This window comes from Marmota flaviventris, chromosome 1, assembly GCF_047511675.1.
Source record: "Marmota flaviventris isolate mMarFla1 chromosome 1, mMarFla1.hap1, whole genome shotgun sequence".
Classification (NCBI taxonomy): domain Eukaryota; kingdom Metazoa; phylum Chordata; class Mammalia; order Rodentia; family Sciuridae; genus Marmota; species Marmota flaviventris.
Window position 1 is genome coordinate 217,097,835 of NC_092498.1, and position 18,641 is coordinate 217,116,475.

An 18,641-nucleotide genomic window follows, 5' to 3' on the forward strand; every position below is an offset into this window, starting at 1 on the left:
TGGGCCAGGGTGAGGGCAGGGGTTTGAGTCCCAGGTCACCATGATCACCATGCTACTTTGGTCCATTTTGACACTGCTGCGGGTCCTCCCCGTCTTTTGAACTGAGCGGAGTGGGCCGAATGTGCAAGTCTGACTGGGATCTGTGGGATCATTCATTCACAGGAATCTCAGTCAATTCACGATTCCTACAACAAGCTGAATTCTAGAAACTCCTAACGCCAACACTAACTCATGCTGTTATTCCGAGCTCTCTGCCAGGGTGGGGGACGAGGTCTGCAGGTGGTGCGGAAAGCCGAGGCTCCGGGGCTGGGAACACGTGTGTGCGATCTTCTGCTCGAGGAGTGACGAGGACAGGCCAGGAGCCGAAGGCCCAGTTCAAGGTGGGCTCTGCCACTTCCTGGCTATGGCCTTCGGTTGATGGCCAGCCTTTCTGAGCCTCCAACCAACCGTGTGCTGTTGTTGTCCCAGAGTGGGGACGGCCTGCGTGCTCCTCAGTTCCCTCAGTGCTCAGGCGGGGGCGCTGCAGGCCGTGGCCACCGCAGCTGCTGCCGTCCTTCCCGCCTGCTTCTGTCTGTTTCTCCAGCCCCCGCTGGGTCCAGGCTGAGGACAGTCCCAGCAGAAGTGTCATCCACTTCCTCCTCTGTCCTCCTTGGGTGCAGACACCAGGCCCGTGCCACAGCCACAGCTGAGTGCTGGCGCTGGACTTGAACTTGAAGTGCACCCTCATCCTTCACCCTCCTGCCCCAGAGCCTGGCGCTGCCCTGGCACCTGCAGTGTTGCCATGGTGAAGGGGAAGACTGCCCTGCAGGACCCCCTCGCCGCTGGAGCAGAACCTGTGGAGGCTGGATCTCCGAGGGAAGCCCGCGCCCTCTGAAGGACTGGCTCTGGGAGGACCGCCGTCAGGTGGCCAGGCCCTGGGAACCCGGAGCCACAGTGTCCAGTGCAGGTCCTCCATCTCTGCAGGACCAGAGACCCTTTGACCCCCGCACATCTGGGAGCCCACCTGGGGCGTCAGACTGAGCATCCCGCCGTTCGACGTCCCCCGGGAGCAGTAGGAACCCAGGTCCACGGCTGGTGTCTTGAGCCGGGCGGTGAAGAGACGGGTGATGTTTGAATCACCCTGAAGGGAAGGGAATTGGCTCAACGGGGCTGAGGCTGAAAGCCACCAGGCCACCTAGAGGCAGCTGCGGCTGTCCAGGTGCGAGAGGAGGAGGAAGAGACCCACTGGAATAGCAGTGAGAGCGGCAGGAGGGCTGCGCCTGGTGTCGGAGAACAGCAGGACTGAGTCACGGCTCCAGAGCCGGGTCCTTTTGGGATTTCTCCAGGTGGAGAGTCTGGGAGCAGAGGGACAGGGGACCTGGCTGGGCCATTTGGGCAGTGTTGAGAGCCACGTGCAGTGAATCCCCACACTGAGGCAGTGGGGAGAGGGGACCCTAGGAGAGGCCATCGGAGAGGGGATGAGGCCAGACGGCAGCAAAGCCCAGACAGTTTCCAAACACGACAGAGCGCCCATCCCCAAAGCCGCCCCGTGGAGACCTCAGGTGAGCGCTGGCCGACGTCAGAACCACGGAGAGAAGAACGGGAGACGGAGGTGACACAGGCAGGGTCCCCAGACCTCTCAGAAGACGACTCTGGACTCAAGAAGGAAGACTCGAGTCCTGACAGGGTGGCAGCGGACGCTGTCCTGAGACGTGTGACGTGAACTGTCAGCTGGAAGAACAGAGCCCTGCAGGCGGCAGATGACTCCTGCGTTGAGCCCTCTGAGGGCTCTAGAACCTTCTGGAAGGGGGCCAGCACCCTTTCCTGTAAACATTTTAGGCTTTTGCAGTCCTCTGTCGCCACTCGTAATCTCCCCCTTGCAGCACGAACGTCACCACGGATGACACACCACTGAGGGTTGAAGATGCTGCCAAGAGCAGCGCAGAGGGGCACAGGGCAGAGGAGGAGGCTTAGCTGGCGCCTGGGGGGCGGCAGGGCTGGGGCGGGCGGGGGTCAGGGAGCGTGGAGGGGCGTGGGAAGGGCCGCTGGACGGGAAGGTCACCTGCCTGGAGGGAACTGCTGGCACGTAGCTCCCTCCGTCCCTGTTCTGTGGGAGTCACTGATTGGGCCACCGGGCGTGCTCACCTGCAGCTCAGGAGGGAAACTTCTGGAGTGAGAAAATGGCCAGTGTCCTAGGCGTGGTCTGGCCATTCCTCTCCAGTTAGCCTGGTGTTGGCGGCCTGTCTGGGGGTGGCGCACTTCTCCCTCCACTCTCAAGGACAGGTGCCCAGGGCCAGGCTCTAGCCCGTCTCTGGTTTCCCTCGGCCCCGGGGGGCGCAGTGCAGGCAGCCCCTCGCCCGGGAGCTTCCGCTTCCTGGAGACGGAGCTCTGTGCTGCCCACTTAGGACGACAGCGATGGAATGAGGAGTCTGCCAAACGAAGCACATTGTCGGTGCCACTAAGATCCCAGACAAGGCGCAGACCTTGGTTTATGCGATTTTTGTACTAGTAGTCAAGTCGGTTTCTCTAAGAGGAAACGCATCAGCTGTTCCCCCACTGTGGTGGGGAGAGCCGGTCAGCACAGCCCCTCGCGAGCCCTGAAGATCAGACTGGGCGGCTCAGGCCTAGTGCTCTGCCTCCAGCCCCCTCCCCTGCCCGGCCCTCTGCAGCCAGTTACCACGCGGTGGTCCCGCTGCTGTGCTGGAGAAAGGAGGGAAACTGTGGCCACTGAGAAGAAAACAGGAGTAGAGCCCAGTTCTTAGCAAAAGAAAAAGGAATTTGAATTCTGAAGATGCTTTATTTCAAGTAAACTTGGAGCCAGGCCAGCGACAGCCCTTGAGAGGTCATTGCTGCAGAGAGTGGCTGCAGGTGCCTGCCGGGCACCCGGCTGGTGCAGGCAGGAGAGCCACAGCTTGCCCGGGGGGTGCAGTGCGCCCTGGAGTGGGGCAGGTCCCTGGGTCTCTCCCCTCTAATCGCCACACTGCTCTCTGGACGGACTGCAGCAGTTTTGTGTCTGCCATATGAAACTGTCAGTCTTGCTCCCCTTGGCCTCTCTGCCACCTTATTTACCACTTGCCCAGGCTCCTTGGACAGCCTGTGTCCATTCAGAGTGGCCTTTGAATCAATGAGGGACTGTTCTGCCCCCCCAGGGAGCCCTTGGCAGCGTCTGGGGACATTTGTGACTGTCACGACTGGGGAGGTCCTCGCCTGGAGGGGGTGGAGGCCAGGAGCTCTGCTCAGCACACTGCGGTGCCCAGGACACTGAATCCGCTGAGACCAGGAACCCTGATTTGTCCCCTGGGCACCAGACTGACGGGGTGCGCGGGGACAAGGTGGTTCTTCTCTCAGGAATGTGGAGGACTCACCTCTCCACACGTGAGCAGGCCCCACGCAGGCAAGGGCAGTGGAGGCAGAAGCTCAGACACGTGTCACTTGCTCCTGAGACCTGGCCTTCAGATTGGAGGGTGCCAGGAGAAGGAATGGATGTGACTTTTGTGGTCACTGTAGTAAAACTAGGAATGTGACGACGCTCTGGGGCAGGACCTGGGCTTTGAAGCAACCAGTCCTCCTGAGAGGGCTTGTTCCCTCTTGCTCACAGGGAAGAAGTCAATTGCTCCCTTGGGGCCAAGGGCCTCTTGTGCCATCCCGTGCTCCCAAGTAGGTACCAGGATGAGCTGATGGCCAAGTCCCCACAGCAAGGGAGCCGGCCCAGCAGGATGAAGGAGCGGGCGCTCCACTTGCTCTTCCCCGATCACCCCAACGATGACCCAGGGTTGTCAAAACACCATCCAGGCTGGCTGCGTGGGGCAGGTGATGGCTACGTTTGGTGCAGGGAGGAGCAGGAATAGAAAAGAGATTGCTTAAGGTCGCAGTGAGTCAGCGGCCAGGCAGGAACAGGGCCCAGAAATCGCTGGCAGCGTTTCTGCATTTCCTTTCCTGACATCGCTGGTTACTAAGTGACGGGAGTATTTTCCTGTAAACAGAAAGCTCTTCCCTTTGTGCCCGGGCAGATTCATTCATCGCAGCCACCATCTAGGGCTGCTTCAAGTGCGTCTCTCCTTTGCCCCTCACATGCCCTCAGGAAGCCACAGCAGATGTCCCCCCTGGTGCGTCTTACTCACCCGTGTCTCCAAAAGGTCCAACACCCGCATTTTGTGCACTTGGATGTTTATTCAAGGTCAAATGCGTATTTCACAGATTCCAAAGGCTGGTGCCCCCGCCCAGGAGGGGAAATCACACGGCTGACTCTGCGCTTTCCCACTTAATTTCTCGCCTGCCCTTATCTCTGACCAGATGGCATATTAAACGTGCTCAGCTTATAAACAGCACTCTGGGCATGTTCCCGAGCCACGAGGGGGCTTTGGGCCAACCAGCCTGTTAGCCAGACCCGAAAGGCAAGGTGGCAGGTTGTGCCCGCAGCCCCTCTCCTTTTTATTGGCTGTTCTGGGGCGCCTGGGACCCAGACTGAGGGGATGCAGGCGCAGACAACAGGCAGATTGTCCAGGCCTGCTGTGGGAAGAAAAGCAGGAGAGGACAAAGGAAGGAGTGTGACGGAGCAAGCCCCAGAGGCCAGAGCCGATGTCCCCACCCATGCCCTGTGCAAGTTCAGGTCAGAGCCAACGCACCAGTTTCTGCTCCATCCAACCTGCTGCAGTCCTCCCACTCACCCCTCAACCCCTCAGGGAGGCCTGAGACCACAGTAGTGCCAAATAAATACCCTAAAGTTTAATTAATTTGTTAACTGTAGATCTAAGCAGGACAATTTACTGTAGATCTTAGCAACCCCATTTTCTCTTCTTTGTTAAGTCAAGAACTTTCACCTTTTTACCTAAAGGAAGGGCTTTGTGGCTTCTCTTTCTCATATGTGAATTATCAGCATCACTGCTCTAGTCCCTCGAGGCTATTATTAAATAAATTAAGAGTCTTTTGAACACAAGCACTGTGACACTTGGCAGTTGGTCTCATAACCAAGACAGCAACAAAATGACTAACGGGCAGGTAGTGTATACAGCATGGATACGCTAGGCAAAGGAATGACACGTGGGGGATGCAGAGCGGGGAAGCACTTGTGCTGGGAAAAGCAGTACTGAAATGTTTTTTGCTTATCCTTTTGAGCTGGCAGCTGTGTGTTTAACTTTTTACACATCTATATGGTACTTTTACACATCTACAGAGCAAACACATTCTACAGTGAGCCCCACATAGTCATCACCCTCTATGGCTGGCCACACTGGGCATTCTTGTACCACCCGGGTACCCCCACCCTCCCCATCCTCTTCGGCCATCATATTTTCTTAGGATTTGCATACAGTGAGTGGCAGATCTTGGCTGGCTGGTCTTGGCAATGGATTCTGCGTAACCCGCATCATAAATACAGAGGAGTCATCCATCTCCCTAGAAAGCCCACCACCATGTACTTCTTCCCTTAGATTCATTTTGCCTGCTCCACTTTGTACCCTCTTTTGGACCCCGCTGCTGTCCATCAGCCTAACAATTTTGAAACTCGTCCCCGTGCTGTGGTCGGGGTAGTTCATTCCTTTCTATTAATGAGTACTGTGCCCATCTTGTTCCTGTTATTGTTCTAGCAATTCTTTTTCTTTAGTAGTTGATTTGGGGACTAATATATGTCTCTGAGTTATCACACCCTACTATTCTCTCCCACTCTCCTGATGAGGAACTTCCGGGTTTTTCCTGCATTCTGGCTGTTTTGAATGGAGCTCTTATGCAGGTGTGTGTGCAGCCTTGGTGTGTGTTTGAGGACGTGACGTTTTCCTGGTTCTTGGATACATACCGGGGCAAGGAATTTGGGGGTGAAGCGTAGGCCTGACCTGTTAGGAAACGTGCAGACCTTGCCCAGCCGGGTGGTGTTGTGCACACCCCACAAGCGACTTGCGAGTGCTTCAGTTGTGGCAGGCACTCACGACAAGGGGACATTGCTGGTTTTGTTTGCTGTAGCCATCTGGTGGGCCTTTGGTGGCACATCTTTGTGGTTTTAATTTGCCTTTCTCTAGTGACTAACGAGGTCCAGTGGTCTTGGGGTGCCTGTGCATCTTTGTGAAGTGCCCACCAAGTCTCTTGCCCATTCTCCCTCGTCAGTTGTCTTTTTATTGTTGAACATTTTGCAGATATTTTCTCCCAGACTGTGGCTTACCTATTCATGATCTTAATGGAGTATTTTAATGAGAAAAGTTTTTAAATTTTGACAAAACCTTTTTAGTTTCTTATCTGCGTATTGCTTTCTGTACCCTAGCTAAGAAAACTCTGCCCACAACCCTATTTTTTCCTCCCTTAGCAGTTCATGTGGAAGTCGCTGATTGAACATTTTTATGTCTAGTGGGAGGTAGGGGTTGAGGTCAATTCCTCACCCCAGAGAGGGAGACCCTGTTGACCTGGCACTAGACTTTTCTCTCTCTGTTTGATCTTTTTCAAAAATCAGCTGATGAAGAAAAGAGCCAAGGCTCTGTTAGAATGAAAAACTCAACGTACAAACTAAATATGGGTTCTATGGGCTGTATTCTGTGGGTTCTGATTTATTAATCTCTTGTTGATGCCTTTGCAGGTATGTTCTTGAGAGAGATTGTCTAAAAGCTTCCCCGTGTGAGTGGGACATCAGGGTGTGCTGACCTCGTTGAGTTGTGCAGCACTCCTCTGCTATGTCCTGGTGGAGTCGGTGTGAACCCCCTTTCAGTATTCAGCAGCACTCGTCAGTGGGTCCGCCAGCGCCTGAGCTGCCTTCGGGCAGGTTTTCAGTACAGGGTGTGACGTTCACGCTTTCTGTTTCATCTTGTGTCAGTTTGGGGATGTGGTGTCTTTCTTTTAAAAAACCATTCGTTTGGTCTGAATTGTTGAACCTGTTGGCTATGCTCTTCAAAAAGTTCCTTGTTCCCCCTTGGACTTCTCTAGGCTTAGGAGCAGTGTGTCTCATTCTAGAGCTGAGACTGGACATGTGTGTGTTGTCTATTTCCTTCTTCCCTCTCATCAGTCTTTTTGGGTTTACCAACACCCCTCCACCCACAAGACTCACATTTTTAGAGCACATTTAGGTTCTCAGCAGATTTGACAGCAGGCGGCAGAGGTTGCTCTCCCACCCTCGGCGGTGGGTTAGGATAGGCGCCGTAGCCCTGGCCCACGTGAGGCTCCCCTGTGGTGGCTGCCCGGGGCCCTCTGTGCCCACCTGCCCTCCCTCCCTCCCTCGGCCCTGACCACTGCTCCCACTCCCTGGCTCTGCTTCCGCCTCTTCCGGATGCGGTGGAGTCACACAGTGGGGCCTTTGCAGGTTGGCTTCTTTCTTAGGAATGTTGTTCGCTTTCCTCCACGTCTCTCTCTCCATGGCTCGAGGGTCACTTCTCTCTTGAAAAAATTTTGTTTTTTCATTTCCTCCATCATTTACAAAGTTTTAAGTCATTAATTCTGTTCTGTACTATTTTTTCTCTTTTTTTCTATGTGATTCAAGTTTAATTTGACTGTCCTTTTACGGCTTCTTGAAGGGTTCCTGTGCCCTTTTTATAATATAAGAGTTTGGAGCTGAACATTTCCCTCTGAGAGCTGCTTTAGATGCACCCCACAAATTCTCTTCTGGTGCCGGGGATTTGGGGGTTGAGCCGGAGGGCACTTTGCCCCTGAGCTACATCCCCAGCCCTTTTTTATTTTGCATTTTGAGACAGGGTCTCACTAAGTAGTCCAGGCTGGTCTTGAACTTGTGATCCTCCTGCCTCAGGCCCCTGAGTCTCTGGGATCGCAGATGTGCACCTCCAAGCCCAAGCACAAATTTTGATAAATGGTGTTTTGTTATCATTCAGTTCAAATTTTTCTAATTTCCCTTGTGGCTTATTGGTCACCTAGGCTAATAGAACATTCAAATGTTTCAAACGCTTGTCATTTTCCTGCCACCTTGCTGATGTCCTCCTCCACTGCAGTCGAGCGCACTGTCCTCTGTGTGATTCCACTCTTGTGAAATGTGCCTTGACCTGCCACCCAGGGTCGCTGTCCTCTGTCCAGTGGTTTCTGCTTGTGGAAGCTCACTCACTAGGGGTGCAGCTCCCTCGAGTTCTTGGACTTACTTTAGCACCCATCTCACTCCTTGTCTGCTCTCCATATCGTCTTGAATATCTTGGGTTCGATTTTAATTGACCCCTTTTACTGTTTCCCTTGAGAATAGGTTACATTTTCCTATTTCTTCTCATAGGCCATGATTATTGTTATTTATTTATCTATTTATTTTTGGTGCTGTGGGTCGAACCTAGGAGTGCTCTGCCACTGAGCTACACTCCAGCCATTTTATTTTTAGATTAAATTAGATGGGCCTCACTAAGTTGCCCAGGCGGGCCTCAAACTTGTGATCCTCCTGCCTCAGCCTCCCGTGTCACTGGAGTCACAGGTGTGTTCTTAATTTTCCAGGATCCCAGGCATCCTGGCTGGTATGCTGGGAACTCTGGATTCTGCCAAGTTCCCAAGGGCCACTCCCTGCCTTCCGGGTGCTCACGTGCTCTCATGGGGGCAGCAGCCAAGTCTGCACTTGGTTTTCGCCCTTGAGCTGTGGGCGTCTCCCCAGGTCTCTGATTAGTTAGTGGGTCAATGATTTGGGTGGACTTGGTGGCAGACTGTGGCTCTCTCTCAGGATTCCCCAACCCCAGCTCACTGCCTGCCTCCTGTGGTCACCAGGCCGCCGCCTTCTGCCACCCCCACATATGTGCACTGGGGTGTGGCCCTGGTGAAAGCCACTGTCTCACCCCTGACCGTGGACAGTGAGCGGGCACCTGGGTTAGCTGAGGGGACGATGGAGCGTGGAGGCTCCTGTGACGCTGTGACTGGCGGTCCAGAGGGCCTGGCTCACCTCCTCTGCCGGGTTCAGCTGAGATCTGGACAGCGGAGCCATCGTTTTCTCCTGCAGGGCAGGGCCCTGGGCCGGGGCCGGCCCTCCCTCTGGGTCCTCGAGGCTCCCTGCACGGCAGGTTCTGGTCCTGTCCTTTCCTCCCGCCACCGCTGGTGTCACCTCCCGGCCTCAGATGGGAGAGAGCTGGCAGAGGGCAGAAGCCGGTGTGAACGTTTAGCGAAATGCAAACTCGAGACCCCGCTGACAGCTTCCCAGCAACCCCAGGTCAGGTCTGCGGAGGGGAGAGGAGACCGCGGGAGGCCAGGCGCCGGGGTCCTGCCGGCCAGCCTCTGCCCGCCCCAGCCGACAGCGCGTGGCTCTGGGGCCATCTAGTGGCCAGGACGGAGTCAAGCCCCACTGAACAGAAAGATGCCCCACGCCCCGCCTGGGGTCCCCCGCGGCTCCCCACTGCACCCAAGGCGTTAGGGCAGGTGCGGGAGGTCGGGGAACAGCCCCCGCAGGACGAAGCAGCAGCCCCTGCTCTCCTTAGCAAAGCTCTTTAATCGGTTAACAGTTTTGCTTCACATTGAAAAGAAGTACAGCTTTTAAAAAGTTTTTAAATCTTCACTTATTCTTAGAGGTGGGACCCTTTGGGGTCTAAGAAACTTTCTGGTCCAGTTGCGGCCACTGTAGGACCAGGACAAGTGTGTGCCTGGTCACAAAGCCACCTCTCCTTTAAGTCTGAGGACCTAGGTGCTTCTCAAGGTGTAAAGCAGCCGATTGTCTGTTTAAAGGGAGACGGACTGGGAGAGCGCTTGCCCAGCATTTGTGCAGCCCTGGGTTCCACCCAGCACTGCCAAAAAGAAAGACAAGACTGTTTGGCCTAGGCTGTCATGGGATGCATCTGTGTGATCTTCTCCTTTGTTCTGATTTTGACACTTCTTTTAATTTAGTTTCTTTGTGTGTGGTGGGAATAGAACCTAGGGGTGCTTTACCCCTGAGCTGCTCCCCAGCCTTTTTTTTTTTTTTAATTTAGAGACAACTGTTGCTAGGACTGTTGTCCTTGAACTTGTGATCCTCCTGCCTCAGCCTCCCAAATGGCTGATATGACAGGCGTGGCCACTGTATATCCAGCCTTGTATACAATCTTTAAACTTCCCATTTGAAAGATATATGCATCTGCCAGCTCGGAAACAGACCTGTGTGCTCGCCTCTGGGCTGAGAGCAGAACTCAGTTTGTACTTTCGGCTGAAATTCCTGAGGATTTACGCCCAGCCCAGGATAGAGTGTGCCATTTCTCTGGTCCCTCGTGGATCCGCTACTCAGCCCTGGGCCAGTGGTGCTCAAGGGGATGATTCTGCCTCGCTGACAGCCCTGGGCAAGGTCTGGAGATTGGGGTTGCCGTGGCTGCTGGGGCACCCCTGGCAGGTGGGTGGAGGCCACGGCACGAGGCCCTGTGTAAGGGTGCAGCCCCGGATGCCAGTGGAGTCCCAGTGGGAGAGCTGCGGGCAGGGGCTTGGCGCACAGCAGCTGCCACACAGCAAGCGCCCGTCGAGAGCGTTTGCTCTGCTGGGGATTAAGGAGCAGCCGCCTTGGCCTGGGGGCAGTTCAGCCTGGCCAGACGCGGAGAGAAGCGTGGTCCTGCGGGAGGGGACTGGGAGCCCGCTGTGGTTAGTATCTGGAGGGGTGCCCTCTCCTCCCTCTCTCCTTGATTGGCATGATTTACACCCGTCCCCCTCCCGCTTGCCTGCGGGTGCCACCAGGCTGCCTACTCCAGCTTTGCCGCCTTGACTTCTGCTTGCTGCTCTGGAATGTGGACGCTGCCCTCGCGCTGCGCGGGCGTCCTGCCCACTCACTGTCTCTCCGCCTTCCAGAACTGAGCATGCAGAATTCCGAGGGTGGATCCGATTCACCTGCATCCGTGGCTCTGCGTCCAGCGGCAGCGGCAGCCCAGCCTGTGCCAGCATCCCCTCAGGTAACAGTGCCCTGCCATTGGGGCCATTCTGGTACAAACTAGGGGCCACTGCGTGGACGCATGCCCCGTGGTTTTGAAAAACACTTGAATTAACAAGAAGAAAAAAGAAAAGTGTGTGTGTGGTGCTAGGGACTGAACTTGGGGTGCTCCACCACTGAGCTACATGCCTAGCCCTTTTTATTTTGAGACAGAGTCTCATGCAGTCGCCGAGGCTGGCCTCCAACTTGCTATCCTCCTGCCTCCGTCTTCCGCGTAGCTGAGATTGCAGGGCTGCACCACTGTGCCCAACAGAGAGAGAGAACTGTATTTTTGTAAATAGACTTCCTAGCCCCAAGACCACTACTGCAGAACAGGCACCCCATGTGACATGACCTGGCCTTTGCCCTTGCCATACAGGTCCTGACAAGGACAGCGGTAATAGACACTGAGTAAGAAGCACCCCCACTCTGACTCGAACCAGTCTCCTACCTTTCAATGGACGCTTTCTCGTACCTTGGAAATGACTCTTACACAGAAAGACTTTGTGCCTAAGGCAAAACATTGACACAGGGAGGCTCTCAGGGTCAGGCGCGGCCTCAGGGTGTCTCCCGCAGCCTGAAATACGTCAGGAAGCCCCCGGGGGGAGGGGGGGGGGGCCAAGGGGCCTAGACCACAGGGAACAGACTGGAAGCTTGTGGACGCGCACAGAGGCCCTTGGTGGCCTCAGGACCACCCACAATGGACGACTTCGCAGGAGCACAGCAAGAAGAGTGATTAAGGGGAGAGAAGCACAGTCCAGCAGAAAGGGCCAGGCGTACGCGGGAACAGCTCGTCCAGTTAGAATGGACTGTCAGATGCGCTCAGCCAAGCAGGGAAGGCCTTCGGAGCCCTCTCGGGGTACAGAGGGGCCTGAGCAGAAGCCGCCATCCTGCAAGTTGAACCTAATTGACTCGTTTTCCTGCACCCTTGAACCAGCCCCCAGAAGGGTCAGCAGCCCCCCGCCCCTTGCTGCCTCGGCCCTGTGGCCAAGCCCCCTCTCCCAGGCACCCCTCTCCTGGGTGGACTCCGCCCTGAACATCGCATCCTCGTGGGCCAAGGGGCTGCCTGGGGCTCCTCTTCTTGCCCCACGTGCATCTGGCAGCACTCTCCCCTGCCCTCCTGCCTCCACCCGGCGGCCCTGCTCTGGGGGACATAGGCTACTTGTGTCTGCTGAGGACCCTCCTGTCCTCACAGCGCACAGCCTGCCTTCAGGTCACCGTGCCTCAGGTGAGCGCGACAGTGCACTCCTTGGGCTTCCTGACCATCGCTGTCCACCCCAGGCCTGGCAGGTACCGGGCGGCCGAGGCCTGGGCTTCACCCCTTATTTCAGTCTTGTTTAATTTCTCTGTAAATGGCCACGCCGCAGCCCAGCTCGCCACTGCCACGTCCGACAGCTCAGCGTTGGTGTGCAAACGAAAACCGTGATGCTCTTTCTCTTTTGTTTGAGATGGGGTCTCACTGTGTTGCCCAGGCTGACCCCAAATTCCTGGGCTCAAGTCTCCGGTCTCAGCCTCCCAAGACACTGGGATCACACTGTGCGCTAGCACGCTTAGCTTAACACTTAACATCAGTCAGTTTCTCATCTAAGGTGAAATTTACAAAATATAAAATTAACCATTTTAAAGTGAAAAATTCCGTAGTTTTTAGTGTATTCACAGCATTGTACAACCATCACCTCTGTCTAGTTCTAGAACATTCCATGAGCCCCCATTAATAGTAACTTCCCTTCCTCTTTCCTCAGCCCCCGGCACCCCCGAGTCCGAATCCTGTCTCTGAACTCCTGTTCTGGACATTTTCTGTCAATGGAGTCACAAGCTTTGTGCCTGTTAGTGTCCGATGCTCACTGAGCATGAGGTCCTCAGGTCCAACCGCACAGCAGCTGTGTCACCTCACTGAGAGACGGTGCAGCGTGTGGGGGCCACCTTCAGTTGACCCCTCACCTGTGGGCAGCTGAGCCATGGGTATTGTTTGGTCTCTAGTTGTGACCACAGAGGCCAGCCAGGTCCTGAGAGCTGCAGTCCACAGGGCCAGCACACTGGTGTCCTCAGTAGGGCCTGGCTCATCCTGTAGTGACGTCCTTGAACACTAGAGGACAGTGCATCCTTGCTCATCACCACCCCGTAGTGTTATGAGGCCTTCCTCGCAGTGACACTCAGTGCCCACGTGGGAAGACCCCAGAACCCTGGTTCTAGCGGACACTGAGTTCTGTCCTCTCGGCCCTTCATTTCTCACGGGGAGGCTGCGTAGTGGAGTCGGGAAGTGGGGCCCACATGGTGGAGACAGGCAGCGGGGGACCCACGTGGTGGGAAACCCACACACAAGTCCTGGCTCTAGAATTCAGTGTGCAGAGGCGCGGGTGTGACCAGACCACTCACGTGTGCAGTGGGGACGGGCCCAGTGTGGCCTGCACAGCCACAGAGGCAGAGAAGCACTCGCCCCGGGCTGCGGAGTGGACGCTGTCAGGGCTCCTTCCTCACCCAGCGGTCCCCTCGGTCCCCTCGGTGTGAGGAGAGCCAGTGGCTCCTTGCTGTGGAGCCAAGCTGCGGGGCGGGTGGAGGTGCCTGTGCGTGGCCGCGTGTTCATGCTCCTGTACGTCGTTGGCGTTGCAGCTGCACACGTTCCGGCCGTGGGTCCTGCCGTCCTCGCAGTCAGGCCTTCGAGTGGGGTGAAGCGGGGCGGGGGCTCTCGGTGGGGGCTCTCGTGGAGTCGTGCGGAGCTGGCGCGACTCACTGTGCTCTCTCCCTCCCTCCCTTCCAGAGGGTGCTGGTCCAGGCTGCAGGCTCTGCTCCCAAAGGGACCCCGATGCAGCCCATCTCCCTCCCCAGAGTGCAGCAAGTGCCACAGCAGGTAAGGACGGCCCGGCCCTCCCTGACCTAGAGGGCGAGCGCTCTGAGGGGCAGGCTGTTCTGGGGCGGCTGCTCCTTTCTATCTGTCCTCTTCCGGAAGCTCTGTAAGAAAATTATAAAATGCTTTTGCTGCAGATGGCGCTGCATCAAGCCAAGAAAGGTCGTGGGTTTGGGTTCATTTGTAAATTCAGCACGTGTTTGGGAGCTGGGGACACCCGGCGCCTGTTAGTGGAGCCCACCCCCAGCACGTGCTGCAGCCCAGGCAGGGGAAGAGGCGACGCTCTGCCTGGCCGCACGCCTCAGAAGGGAGCTCGCCGACCCTGGCTGAGCTCGGGGCGGTCAGCGGACGACAGGAAAGCCACCTCTTTGGGTCCTGTGGGCCTGAGGTTTCCGGCACGACCACTCAACCCTGTCATTATAGCCATGGCAGAAACCGCCATAGACCATGTGTAGGAAAGGGGCATGGCTGAGTGGGAATAAAGCTTCGCTGACAGTGGGGCGCAGTGGCACACCTGTAACCCATCACTCGGGAGGCTGAGGCGGGAGGATGGCAGGCTCAAGATCAGCCTCAGCAATTTAGCAAGGCCCTAAACAACTTAGCAAGACCCAGTCTCAAATAAAAAGGGATGAGGATGTGCTCAGTGGGTAAGCTCCTCTGGTTTTGATCCCCAGTACCTGCCCCCAACCCCTAAAAATCTTCATTTACAAAAACACCAATAGGCCAGACCTGCCCTCAGACCGGAGTTCCTGCACCGACCAGCAGCCAGTGGAAGGTGCCTGTCAGTCCTGGGTCTCCAGAGCTGCAGAGGGCCCAGGGCAGAGGCTCCTGGCAGGCTCGGTGGGACCCAGGGCCTCAGCATAGTCTCTGCCCTCGGTTTCCCTCTGTCGGGCCGCCCTCGGGCCTTGAGGGAGGAGACACAAAGACCAGTGTGTGACTCTAGAAGCTTCCCCCGCCCCAGCTGTCTGTGGGCAAGGAGGGCTTCCTGATGACACTTGTGCATTTCACCTGGTCCCCAGGCTTCTGCCCCCTCCCCAGGGGTACCACGCAGCATGTGTTGGCCCTGGAGCTTGTTCCCTAAGTAAACACCAGCTGGGGCGTCAGCGCCCCCGTAGCTGCTCCCAGAAACCAGGCACAGCGCCCCCGTAGCTGCTCCCAGAAACCAGGCACAGCTCTGTGGAGCCATAGCAGCTGTCGGCTGCAGGACCCAGGTCCTGGAAGTCCGTCTCTCCGTCTCTCTGAGCACAGTGTCACGGCTGGCGAGGGCTGCGGAGGCGCTCGCGTTCTCGCAAAGGCTGCGCCCTGGAAAAGACGGCAAGGAAGCGCCCCGTAACCCAAGCACGTGTTGTTTCAGGTCCAGCCCGTGCAGCACGTGTACCCCGCGCAGGTGCAGTACGTGGAAGGGGGAGACGCCGTCTATGCCAACGGAGCCATGTGCGTACCTTCTCCTGGACCCCGGCGGCCTGCTGCCCGCCCCCTCCCACCTGCATGTGTGTGAACAGACTTGTCCACATCAAGCCCAGCTTCCAGACATCGCAGTACCCCAGTCCAGTGGAGGTTTCAGCAACCACAGACCTTTTATTAGCGGGGAGGTACCGGGGATTGAACTCAGGGGCACTTGACCACTGAGCCACATCCCCAGCCCTATTTTGTATTTTCTTTAGAGACAGGGTCTCCCTGAGTTGCTTAGCGCCTCGCTGTTACTGAGGCTGGCTTTGAACTCATGATCCTCCTGCTCCAGCTTCCCTAGCCGCTGGGATTGTAGGCGTGGCCACCACACTGAGCCAACCCCAGACCTTTGTGCTTTTAACTTCTAGAAACATCTGTCTCCAAAAACAAAAACAACTCCAACTTCTAAGTTTAAGATTGGGACTTCTAGAGTTTTCTGCTCTGTGTGATGCTGGGGACAGAAAATCACACATCCCCTATGAGCTCATGGGCTGGAGAGAGAAGGCCTTCGGCTTGCTTGTGTGTCTGGATGTCCCTTCATCCTGCGGGGACGGTGCTGAGGGCTCAGCTGTGGCTTCAGGGCTGTGATTGATGGAGATGTGGTTTCCAAAGCACCACAAATCACACAGAGACATGGTGACTGTGCAAAGTTGGCAGAGTTGAAACAAGTTCCGTGGGCTGTACCCAGTTCATGTCCCTGGTTTCAGCATTGTACTGTAGTTATGCAGGATGTCACCTTGGGACACTACGCCTCCAGGAGGCCAGAGGGCCCTTGCCACTGACCTTTACCCACCAATAAGCAAACACGACCACTGGCCACCTTCTTAATGACCAGCATCCCCCAAGAGTAACTTAAGACATCTGAGTCTGGACACACCAGGTTAACCCTGATCCAGATGGCGAAGGCATGTTGGGCGCACGCTCGGCTCCCTGGAAATTCTTTTTATGATACAATTTCATTTTTTAATGGTTTGGGTTTTGAGATAATCATAGACTCATAGGAAGTTACAAAATTAGTCACAGAGCCCCAGCTTTCCGCGGGGGGCATCTTGAGTGACTGCAGGATACCCAGGCTGGGGACTTGACACTGGGCAGCCGCGTCAGCCTGCTCACCCTCTCCGGTCTTTACACACCTTCATCTGCGGTCCGTGTGTGCAGCACGTGTGTGCAAACCCACATGTGAGTGTGCGCATGGCTCTGTGTATTCTCACCCCGTGGTGTCAGTTCGTGGAACCCCAACCACAGACATGGCCGCTGTGTCCCCCCAGGGCCCTTCCACGCGTGCCCATCCCCCACTTACAGCTCTGCCTTGAGCAGTTTCCATGGGACGGCGGAGGTCCCGAATGTTTCAGAGTCGATGGCCTCGAGCTTTGTGTTGCTTTTGAACTTCACAGGCCACGTCTGGATGGCTCTGTCCACTCAGCCGCGGGGCTGCAGCTCTCCCATGAAGCGCCGCTGGGGTTTCTTTGACACCCACTCAGATGGGGGTGTGGTGGCCCAGGGCCCAGGGTGACTCCTCTCTCTCTGCAGACGGACGGCCTACGCCTACAACCCGGAGCCTCAGATGTTCGCCCCCAGCAGCGCGGCTTCCTACTTCGAGGCCCCGGGGGGCGCCCAGGTGACGGTGGCAGCCTCGTCCCCACCAGCAGTCCCCTCCCACAGCATGGTGGGCATCACCATGGATGTTGGGGGGAGCCCCCTGGTGTCCAGCGCAGGAGCCTACCTCATCCACGGGGGAATGGACGGCACGCGACACTCCCTGGCCCACACTGCCCGGTCCTCACCAGCCACGGTATGTACGAGGCCCGGCCCGCAGGGTAGACTGCGCTAGACGGCAGCAGCGGGGATGGTGAGTAGGAGGTGGCCCACGGGCCTGGGAGACGCCACCACGCAGACCGGCCCGGGGACCCCAGGCTGCCTGAACCACAGCTCCTTGTTGGTAAAAAGAGGGGGACATCGCAGGTCACTGGCTCTTGTGAAACTGGAACATGAGAAAGCCTCTCCCTGAGGGTGGGTGTGCCACTGTGGTTTTCTTGCTGTCACCTTCACGTCGTTGTCCTGGTCAGCCTTCGTCCTTAGCAAAAGTGCCCTGACCCAGAGGAGGCCCCTGAGAACAGCTGCAGGCCCTCAGCGCCCCGTCACCCTGCAGGGCCGCTTTCAAAACTGGATTTTCAGTGTTGACTTTTGTCTCGTGTGTGGTTCTAAACTCACAGAGTAGAACTGGCCTTGGCGCACGGTCCCACGGGGTTTGACACGTGTCGGTCTGTGCAGTCGTCCTCCGTCCAGACCCACTGAAAGCTGCCCAAGAAGCCCACCACCCTGGTGACCGCCAGTCCACTCCCTGTCACCATGGGGTGAATTTGGGGGGTGTGCCGCACACAGGGGATTGTGCGGTGGGTGACCTGCGAGACAGTGTCTCCTGCTCAGCCAGGGGCCTGGGTTCCGCCGGGCCCTGCAAGGAGGCGAGCTGGTTCTCTGTGGCCGAGGAGTTTTGTACCTGGCAGTCACTGGAGTGTGTGGCCTCCCACCGAGGGCCACACCAGGCTCCACTGGGGGCCCTGGCGAAGCCCGCAGCTCCGTCCCCGGGCATAGGCTAGGTGTGGGCGCGCGTGTCCTCTCGGGTGGGAATCTGCGAGGGGAGTCCTGCTCACAGGCAGGCGCAGGCGTGGCTTTGCCAGTCCCTGGGCTCTGCCTCCCCAGCACCCGGGTCGTCCCTCCTAGGAGGCGTGCCCTGGCCTTGCTATGTCTGCAGCTTGAGGCTTCCTGCAGGTGACACTGGCCAGTTGCCACTCATGCGTGACCTGCCTCTCCTGTGGGCTCTCGGGGACGAACCAGTTCAAGTCGTTTTTGTCATTTGTCATGGTTGGTTGGTTGTTCCCTTACTATTGGACACAGAGGACTCTCTTATGCCCTGGATCCGCGTCCCCATCAGAGATGCTCTGCAGAAGTCTCCCCAGCCTGTGGTGTGTCACTGTCATCTCTAAAGAATGTTGATCGTACAGGAAAAAAAATTCAATTTTACTCAGATTCAGTTTCTCAGTCTTTCTCTTTGGGTTTGTGCTTTTGGTGTCCTGAGACTCTGCCCACCTTTAGCCTCCTTCTCCCCGGATGTCCTGTGAAGACGTGTAGTGTCACACTTTAAGTCAAGACGTGAGCCACAGGCTGATTGCCTGTCTTGCACACACAGCAACCAGTTGTCCCAGCCTCGCTGTCGAAAGCCGAAAAATAAAAACAAAGAGCCATCCTTTCTCCTTTGGATTGCTTTTATACCTTTGTCCAACATCAGTGGGCCACCCTGCTTCAGGATGTCTGCCCTAATCCGCGGATCCATGTGCCTATCCATCGCCAGCAGCCCCCGGCCGGGCCACCACAGCTGGGCAGGAGGCGTGTGATCGCGTGGCGCTGCTCCCTCGGTGCGTGCTGCTGGTGTGTGAACTGAAAGTTTCTATGAGACTTTCTTTTTTTTTTTTTTAAATCTTTTTTTATAGTGGTAGATGGACACAATGGCTTTATTTTGTTTATTTTTATGTGGTGCCGGGGATCGAACCCAGCACCTCACACATG

The 18,641-nt window shown here is 56.5% G+C and overlaps 1 protein-coding gene across 2 annotated transcripts in view; it reads left to right on the plus strand.

Annotated features, from left to right (window-relative positions):
- The window catches only part of Rfx2 (regulatory factor X2), an 82,499-nt gene that overhangs the window by 34,864 nt on the left and 28,994 nt on the right, over positions 1 to 18,641 (plus strand). For both annotated transcript variants that reach the window (XM_071610406.1, XM_071610410.1), the window contains exons 2-5: positions 10,666 to 10,766; positions 13,542 to 13,631; positions 14,983 to 15,062; positions 16,608 to 16,869. In XM_071610406.1, coding sequence (XP_071466507.1) covers positions 10,674 to 10,766; positions 13,542 to 13,631; positions 14,983 to 15,062; positions 16,608 to 16,869 — 525 coding nt within the window. In that variant the 5' untranslated portion in view covers positions 10,666 to 10,673. The remainder of the gene's footprint in view (positions 1 to 10,665; positions 10,767 to 13,541; positions 13,632 to 14,982; positions 15,063 to 16,607; positions 16,870 to 18,641) is intronic.